General features: G+C 46.1%; 1 protein-coding gene across 1 annotated transcript in view; it reads right to left on the bottom strand.

Annotated features, from left to right (window-relative positions):
* fat2 (FAT atypical cadherin 2) overlaps nucleotides 1-10,000 on the bottom strand; it is a 60,312-nt gene that overhangs the window by 45,827 nt on the left and 4,485 nt on the right. The window contains exons 2-4 of the mRNA XM_062523965.1: nucleotides 4,822-8,117; nucleotides 3,220-3,531; nucleotides 331-389 (exon numbers count right to left, since the gene is read on the bottom strand). Of these exons, the coding sequence (XP_062379949.1) occupies nucleotides 331-389; nucleotides 3,220-3,531; nucleotides 4,822-8,104 (3,654 nt within the window). The 5' untranslated portion in view covers nucleotides 8,105-8,117. The remainder of the gene's footprint in view (nucleotides 1-330; nucleotides 390-3,219; nucleotides 3,532-4,821; nucleotides 8,118-10,000) is intronic.

The following is a 10,000-nucleotide window of genomic DNA, read 5'->3' as shown; positions in this document are numbered from 1 at the left end:
GGAGTCAAAAGGACTCTGTCAGTGGGGATGAAAACCTCCATTGAAGTGAAACACCTCCATCGATCACCACCGCTCCGGTGCTTTGAGTCACTATGTCTTTTAACTTTTATGCACTGGTATTGACTGCATGGCTACACAGACCTCAGTAGTCGTTGCTGAAATATTGATACACTATTGTGCACAAACACATATGTTAGTTATGCTGAATGGAGGCGTTCTGCTGGCATAACTGTGAATGTAAGTGTTTGCTCAGATTGATACACTGTTCAGGGATATTAGACAGGGCATGGATTTATGTTCTATTTTATGTCAGCCAGGGAGGGAGCTTACCTCAATAATATGTTCGGCTTTTTGTTCACGGTCCAACGGGGAGAGGGTAGTGATCACACCTTGATGAACAAACACACACACACACACACACACACACACACAGGAAGAACAGGCAGGGTGATCAATGGCCAAACTCTCACTAGGATGGCACACCTGTTACAGTGCCCCTGGCAGTCCATTTCCCGCCCTCCCCCCCTGTCCATAAATCCCTGGCTTTTTTAGCACTGTTTATCCAGGTTCACTGCTCGCATAAAGGCCTCAGGAGAAAAAAAACAGGAGAAAAGATGAAGGGAGGAAGGAGAAAAAGGCATTTTCTATAAAGTCCACAAAGATGCCCTGCCCAGGACATCACCCGGGGTAAAGAGAGAGAGACTGGCCTCTCATTTTGCCAGGAGAGAAATAATCATGAAGTTGCTAAGAAACAGACTTTGTGGTCTGCAAAAGGGCCCTCATAAAGTGCCCAAAAGTGAGTAAGTTAGAATTAAGGTTGATGGGGGTGGGGTGGGGGGTGTTGTTGTAGGGTAAGTTTCACTTGTTTGGTAAGGACAGGTTTAGCAAGACTTTTAATTCTGTTAGCACACAGTGCCAAAAAGTCGGGGGAAAGGGGAGATAGACTGTTTCTCTAGAGAATGGTGCCCATTTACTGTGCCGAGCGTAAACACTCGAGGGTGTTGTTCCAATCAGGGCCAGACAGCAGGAGGGAAGACACCCACAGGGTGAGCTGTGGGCTTTTTACGACACTCCCAAGCACCCCCGCAGAGCTTTTATGGTCGCCTCTGTTTGGGCAAGCCATTGAGCCAGAGTCGTTTTAGAAAGTGTGTTTATGACATTAGCATCCACCTGGAGAGCAGCAGTAGCAGCAGCAGTAGTAGGAGGAGGAGGAGGAGGAGGAGGAGGAGAGCATCCCCAGGCCTGGGATACACTTCCTTTTTGACCAAGAATTACACCACACATTACACAGCAGGCTGCGCTGTGAATGAACCCTTGATTCGGTAACTACGTGCGCACTAATGTGTGCTACCATGATAATAATAATAATAATAATAATAATAATAATAATAACAACAATAATTATAATAAGAAGAAGAAGAAGAAGAAAAAGAAGAAGAAGAAGAAGAAGAAGAAGAAGCTATATTTGTAAAGCATCTTTCACAGAATGCCACTCAAAGTGCTTTTCATTTGGAGCATTTAACACAATAATATAGTGAAAACTGTGATAACACAAACAAACACACCGGAGGTATTCACTTGAGAGTCAACTTCAGACTCAGATATGTAAATAAAGCCGGTCTTGCATGAGTCACTTAACTGTGCAATACATTGCCACCCCTAACATTCATGTAAATATTGCATCTTGCATGCAGTACGTGAGCACATGCACGACCGACTTTATGTGAATTATGTGAAACATTCAAATTTCACACTGCCATGCTTGCTGTACAGTACAGTATGTGTGTGTGTGTGTGTGTGTGTGTGTGTGTGTGTGTGTGTGTGTGCGTGCGTGTGTGCGTGCGTGCGTGCGTGCGTGCGTGCGTGCGTGCGTGCGTGCGTGCGTGCGTGCGTGCGTGCGTGCGTGCGTGTGTGTGTGTGTGCGTGTGCGTGTGCGTGTGTGTTCTTTAATCCCTTTACTGAAGTTTTCTATTCTTAAGTGAGATGGTTAAAGTTTATACTGTTCAAGTGAAACTATCATGTATTTCAGTGATGAATGACTGTTGGCGTCAGTCTGTTTTCTGAGTCAGAGTGTCTCTTGACTCATCCATTAGTCAGGCTCTCTTGTTCAGGCAGGTATAAGGTAGGAGCCCAGTATCACTAGAAAGATCGAGATCACACCTTTCAATTAATCTCTCTCTCTCGCTATATTTTGTTTTTGTTACAGTAACCACATTTGGCTTCACATAGAAAGAGCAAGCGGAAACCTTTGTATCCAAAATACACTGGGAAAAATAACAGTTGTTCATGGAGTCAACCGCAGTCTGAGACTTTATCTTCTCCTTTCCCGTTCACTGCAGAGTGCAGACACGCCGACTTCTCTGCAGCCTTTGATTTAAAAAAAAAAAAAAAAAAAAAAATGGGCCACACAGCGAAAGTGGCCTCTCTCCGAGCTGAATACATTGCTTCTGAAGGTTGATTCAGCGTGTGAGAGGCGCCTCTCTAGTGGCCTCTCGTCCCTTCAGCACAAGATGAACCGCTTTTCTCTCTCTCTCTCTCTCTCTCTCTCTCTCTCTCTCCGTAATCCCTGAGTACTGCCCTCGGGCAAGGCCGACACGCCAACAAAAGCAGTGGGAGGCCGAGGACGACGAGGACGGACAAGCACGGGCTTGCGACGCAGGTTAATGTCGCCCTAATTTCGCTGGTACACTTCAAAGGCTGAGGACCAAAAAAAAAAAAAAGAAACTGCCTTCGGTGAGGGACAGAGAAGAAGAGGTCAGAGAAGTGTCTGTTTAGGGTTACACATTCAAAGGTCTTTAAGGAGCTTTTCCGTAAGAAGTCTAAACACTACACCCCAAAGCCATAATAACGATAATCTGATCAAATTTTGTTTACATGTAATTTAAAAGTTACATTGTGCCCTGAAACTTATTTAGAGGCACACCTCCGTGAAGATATAGGGAATGTGTCTGAACTCGCTGAATGGATTTGAACGCACCAGCGAGCAAGGATCAACTGGGATCATCTGTTTTTTAAGGATTAAAAAGGAAAATATTTATAACACAGAGCTTGTAAGACATGAAGTGAAAAATAAAAACCGCCAAGTCAATATGAACTCTAAATGCATAGTGGTGATTCAGTGTGACCTAGGTGTGAACTCATCACCTGTCCAATTAAAAAAAGGCCCTTTGTCATACATGTCAGTCAGTGCTCTTGTAACTGGCTCTAAATTCACCGTACCTGTTGTAGAGTTAATGGCAAAGTATGTGCGCTGGGACTCTAGGATCTGGTAGACCAGTTTGTTCTCAGAGGACTTGTCCACGTCGGTGGCAGACACCTGGAGCACAGACAGGTCCGGAGGCTGGTTTTCCTGGACTGACGCGAAGTAGATGGCCTGGGACAGCTCGGGAGGGTTGTCGTTAATGTCCAAAACCTCCAGATAGACCTCGGTCCAGGACATCAGCGGGACAGTGCCCAAGTCTGTGGCGTAGACGGTCAGCCAGTAGTGGGTGACTGTCTCTCTGTCCAGCGTGTCCACAGTCCGAATTACACCTGGAAGAGTAAGGTGGAAAATAAGAAATGAGGAGGAAGGAGAAGAAGAAGACTTTAAAAAACAAAAAATTAAATAACAACAAAACAAAAACTTTGTTATTATAAACATAAACAAAGTAAATGAAGAAATGCTGCGGTGTATTATAGGCATACTGTATATAATGTAATATTATGCAGGGTTTGGAACATCCTTGAATCAATAATTACGCTATGAGCAGCATAACAGAAATATTACCATAAAAACCATTTATGATTATTCCATCCAAATAATGGAGATTAAAATGAAGGATAACAGGATAAAGGGTTTAACCCTCATGCTATCCTTGGGCTCAATTGACCCCAAGCAATGTTTAACATCAATATATATATATACTATATATAAATATATAGTTCACTTTTTTTGTTGTGCTTCATGTTTAATGACTTTTCCTCTTTTGAAGGGTACAACAGAGTAAGCATGACATTTGCTCAATAAAATGTTTCCAATGTCCTGTACAAATATTTGTTGTATTGGTGTTCTTAGGGTCAATCTGACCCCATTTTTATGAAACATGAGGTAAATTAATATTTGACACATTATGGATATTATTATTAATGCAATAGTATGAGAACATGTAGCTATTATCATTATTACATATACAAGTACATATTACTGTACATAAGTTATTTTGGCAGGACTGAAAAAGTAAAAAAAAGTTAAGCAATAGCAAGCCTTTGGGCTGCTGACACTGGATGGGCAATATTGCCAGCCAGGGTGTACTGTAAAGGGGTGTGGGGAGTGGGATTGTTTTGTAGGGCTTTTGATTCTGGTTATTACAGTCTTGTTAAGTTACTACCACAAAAAAAACTGGGTAACAATATAAATCATAATAATTTTATGAGAGTTTATTTAGCCGGGGTCAAACTGACCCCAAGGATAACTAATGTCGGTAAGATTTGAGGGTAACATAAGGTTTAAGTCCTCTATGCATTCCTAATATGTGCCATTGCAGCACTCCACCACCATAATCCTTCACTTACTGGATACTGAATAGGCTCTCAGGATGTTGCTGCACAAGTGTAACTTGTGACGCCTGGGTGATCAAGTAGCATGAAATTTGTTCATCAACTTGAAAGCGCTAAACATTAGGCATCCATCAACCAAAACACGTATATATGAAAGTAAACACCGAAAATTGCTCAAGGGTTACTTTTTCCATCTTTAAAGTTAAGACCTTTCATCAGATGGGCATAGAAAAGAACACAGCCATTATATAGCTATGCGCAAACACAAGAGGCACATGTACGTACCTGTCTCCTCGTCGACAGTGAAGACTCCCAGGCCCGAGCCGTCATGGATGAAGTATCTGACGACTCCATCTCTGCCTACATCCTTGTCAGCGGCTGTCACAGTCAGAACGGACGTTCCCGCCACGGCGTCCTCCATCACGTGTGCCGTGTACACAAACTCTGTGAAGGCCGGCCTGTTCAGGTTTTCGTTGACGTCCAGGACCTCCACCTCGATGAAACAGGAGGAGGAGAGCGATCGGGGCAGGCCGTGGTCGACCGCCCGGACGGTGAGGTTATACAACTGCTTCCTCTCAAAGTCCAGCTCCTTCTCCAATGTCACGGAGCCTGTGGCCGTATCCAGGAAGAAGTTCCCGTTCTCATTGTTCTTCAGGTTATAGCTGATTAGACCTCCAGGCCCTGAGTCCAGGTCAAGGATCTCGACCCACAAGAGCACTGTTCCCACAGGCACGTCTTCGGGGACCTTAATCCTGTAGACTTTGGGAGCAAATCTGGGAGGATTATCATTCACGTCTTCCAACACCACCACAAAATCCATCAATGAGAAGAGCTGAGGGTCCTCTTTGGCCTGATCCTTAGCCTCCACCCTCAGGTCATGCCTGGGCATGATCTCTCTGTCCAGTCGCCCGGAGACACTGACCTCGCCAGTCTCCTCATTAATCTTAAATAAATCTGTTTGTGTCAACAGAGAATACCTAACGATTCCATTGTCAGCCAAGTCAAAATCTACGGCCTGTACTTTAAAGATACTTGAGTCGACTTCAGCATTTTCCGGAATGTTTACGATGTATCTGGGCTGCTCAAACCGTGGCGGGTTGTCGTTGACGTCTAGAATATTCACGGCCAGAAACTTCCACACTGAGTTCTGTGGTGTGCCAAGGTCATAGACGGTTATATTCAGAATGTAAAACTCCTTGGTCTCTCTGTCTAGTGGACAAATTAGACGCAGCTCTCCAGAGTGGATATCCACGGCAAAGCACCCGTTCTCATTTCCATTTGGGACGGCGTAGACAAGCTCACCGTTAAAGCCTGTGTCGTTGTCCGTGGCCTTGATGTGAAGGACAGTCGTGTTGATTTGAGTGTCCTCCCTGACATCAATGGTGCTTGGAGTGCCTGGAGCAAACTTTGGAGAGTGACGGTTGATGATGTGGACATCTGAGAACGACTCGTCTTCTTGTGCGGAGAGCACAGGCCTGATAGATTCAATTAGCTTATCTGTCAGCCGTTTGAAAACTCCAGTTTCCTGGCAATGCATAGCAGCCTCTTTGACTTTGCTCGTTATGCTGACAGTGACTGCGGTCGGGTCAGAGCTGTACTTGCCGTCGGTTGCAATAATTTTCAGCGTGTATGACAGCGTTTTGCCCTCCTCCTCCTCCTCCTCCTCCTCCACAGGAATGGCCTTGGCCAGACTAATGACCCCAGTGGTGGGGTTAATTTCAAACAGATTGTCATCGTTGCCAAACGCGATGGCGTACTTGACCTGGAGCAGCTCGTCCAGGTCGACAGCGGACAGGCCCTCCCCGATGCTGCTCCCGACCGCGAGGTCCAGGGGGATGGAGGCGTTGCAGTTGACCACCTCGAACAGAGGCGCGTTGTCGTTGATGTTGCTCATGGTGACGGTGACCTCGGCCTCGCTCACGTGACTGAAGGGCCTGCCGCTGTCGGCGGCCCAGACGCGGAGGTGATACCAGCGCTTCATCACCTCGTAATCCAGCTCCTCCGTGGTGACTATCGTGCCGGTGAACGGATCAATGGCGAACGGAAGCGGGCCGGTGTTGGCGATGGCGTAGGTCACAAACCCGTTGTTGTCCTGGTCGACGTCTATCGCGGTGATGGACAAGACACTGGTTCCTATGGGGACGTTTTCGGGGAGACTGGCCTGATAAGACGGAAGGGTGAAAATAGGCACGTTGTCATTTTCGTCAGTGACATCAATAATGACTCGAGCCTCAGCCTGACCTTGATTGAAGGTCACGATTAACTCATGCCGAGACTTTTTCTCAAAGTCAAGCGTCTCTGATGTCACGATAACACCAGTTTTGGCATTCATGTGGAATTTACGACTGTCCGAAGCACTTTTCAAGTGATATGTAATATTTGGAACTATTTGGTTTGCTGTAACTCTAACTACATGACTTTTAACTGGCGCAAATTCACTGAGGGTTGTATAATAGACGTCCTGTTCAAATTTCAATGGCATGACTTGTGGTGAGGGAATATGTATTTCCTGTTTTGGACTTAACAGAGGAGGATTGTTCCTGTCCTTTGCTTGAAGAGTTAAATTCAGTCCAAATGTGTTTTCCGACCAGTTAATTCTTTTGGTTGATACAACTTGGAAGTCACTCCCTTGTACGTTGGATGGAATAATCCGGAAACACTGTTGGGGGTCTCCTGAAACAATGCTCAAGGTCTCAATCTGACGGGGCTCAGGCTTGACCTGAATGTCAATGGTGATTTTGTCATCGTCCACTTCTGGTCCCTTGACTGAGATGGGGGTGACCACTGGAAAACTAGCTGTGACCTTCTTCACCGTTACAATCACCCGTGCATCATTGGCGTACTTCTGCACTCCAGAGATTTTCTTTGTTCTATCCTCGGCCAGCACCTTCAACTCGTACCTGTCTGTCCTACTGGCGTCCAGCTTCTTGACAAGCGTAACGACCCCTGTGAAAGGATCGACTGCGAACGGATGGTTCCTGGTGGAGAAGGAGTAATAGAACTCCGCGTTGATGCCGAGGTCTGCGTCGGTCGCGCTAACTTTAGCGATGCTCGTCTTCAGCGGCGCGTCTTCCTTGATCGCCACGTTGTACGACGCGGGGTAGAAGAGCGGCTTGAGGTCGTTGGTGTCGAGGACTTGGACCGAAACCTTGGTCCAGGCCTGGTAGTTGTGCGTGCTCTCGACGGCCTCCACGGTGACCGTGTAGACGTCCCGCACCTCCCGGTTCAGCACGGCCGAGTGACCGCCCCGCGTTTTGATCCGCAGGAAGCAGAAGTCTCCCACGCTGACCTCCTCCGCCGCGAAGAGTTCGTCGTCGTCGCCCGCGACGAGACTGTACCTGATGTCCCAGAAGGGGTCGGCCACCACGATGCCCATGCGGACGGGGCTCTGCGCGTACGTCCTGGGAGCCGAGTTCTCGTGGATGGTGGCGTTGTAGAGGTGGTGGGTGAACCTCAGCGGAGAGCTGTTCTTGTCCTGGTCCAAGCCTCCCTCGCATCCGGCCACCGTCAGCAGGACCACCCACAGGCGGAGCAGAGAGCTGCCCGGGATGGAACCCATTTTTGGCATCTCTTCAGGGAACCTAAGAGAAAGGTAGGAGAGAGGAGAGAGAAAAGGAGGGAGGGAGAGAGGGAGACAGTGGAGCGGAGGAGGGAGGTGCAGTGGGGGGGAAGGGATGAAGTAGAAAAACAGAAGTTAGATGGTGTTGTTTTCACTGTTTCACATTTTGTTGTACTTGTACTCTGCCCAATGACAATAAAGTTGAATCCAATCTAATCGAATCTTTTGCATTGTAATTTCAGACATAATTGCCATAACCTCATGTAAGGCATTTATTTCTTGCATAACACACAAACAGATCATTACATAATAATCTCTGCCAAACGATAAATTGCTTTTTGCGGTGCAACATAGTTGGAAATTGCATGAACACAAATATTCTGCCACAAACATTCTCTCACACACACACACACACACACACACACACACCACACACACACACACCACACACACACACACACACACACACACACACACACACACACATACACACACACACACACACACACACACAGGGAGTGAGAGAGAGTGAGTTCTTTGCTCATACACAGTGAAAGCCTGCATTGAGGTATGCGGCCTCCTGTTCCAACATGCCTTGACAAAAGCAAGCAATACATTGTTTAAGCCTGAAAATAGCCTTCAAGCTGTTTTAGACAGGTGTTGCATTTTCACACGACAGTTTCATTCTTCTGCGTCACGCCAGGCCTACAATCATAATGTCTTTCCTCAAAGATCTTGACCATCAGGTGTCACGAAAAGAGGAGCCATTCTGTGATTGCGGCAGTATCAGCAGACACATCTCTCTCTTCTCCCCTCTCTCTCTCTCTCTCTTTCTCTCTCCCTCTCTCCTGTCTCTTTCTCTCTCTTTCTCTCTCTCTTGTCTCTCTCTCTCTCTTCTCCTCTCTCTCTCCTCTTTCTCTCTTGTCTTGTCTTTGATTTTTGCCCAGACTGAGTAAATGCTATGTCATGGGTCTGGAGTTTGTCTCTGACGACCTGTCTGACAGGCTCTTTTCACGGTGCCTATGAGAGCATGCCCGTTCTGAAATGAGCAGGCCCTTTGCTCTCCGACTCCCTCCCCTTCCCTCCCAAATAGATTGGCTTGTGGCATGTTTGTGGTTGTGTCCACATACTTGAGCTTTTGAGGGGCGAAAAAATAAAGAGAAAAGATTCATGGAATCCTTGTCTGTGTGTTAGCCATCAGTAAAATAAATGGCACCGCCTGTCAAACTGACTCAATACAGAGATGTCCATTTAAGTCTTCCAACACAAAACACATATTTTCCTTTTGAAGAATGTCTACTTTTAAAAGAGTTGTTGCAGAACGAATTGGGGTATTGAAAGTTGCTTAAAGATGCTACAGATTTGCTGTTTCTTTAACTCAAGCCCAAACCTGTGGAAGTCAATGACTCAGATATCAGATCTAGCTTCAGTAGTGGAGGACTTCCTAACAGAAACCTGTTTTTCACCCTAAATAACCCCTGGAGGAAGTTTACAGTTTGCAAAACACACAGGGAAAGGCCAGCACACTGATTACGGGAATTAAAAAGTACCTTCCACATGTATTGGCACCCCTAGTAGATAAGATTAGTGCTTTATCTTAGTTTCACAATGAAAACAATGAGGAAAATCCAATTCCGAAAGGAAGCGAATGCATTCTGAAGGGGAAAAAATCCTCACAAGGAAATAAATATTTCAGACACACATACCATACCACAAGAGCCCATATATATATTGTATATACACACACACACACACACACATACACACACACCTCCTTTACATCTTTGCCAAGGATGCCATTAAGTGTGGAGGGTTCTGTAAAACATTCAGCTCTGAGGAAAATGTTCTTTTTTAAAGCGTCTCATACAGTCCTAGTCCTGAAGCCCTCATGTGGCTGTGACTGTG

Source organism: Sardina pilchardus, chromosome 21 (assembly GCF_963854185.1).
Source record: "Sardina pilchardus chromosome 21, fSarPil1.1, whole genome shotgun sequence".
Lineage (NCBI taxonomy): Eukaryota > Metazoa > Chordata > Actinopteri > Clupeiformes > Clupeidae > Sardina > Sardina pilchardus.
This window is presented reverse-complemented; position numbering and strand designations above follow the sequence as displayed.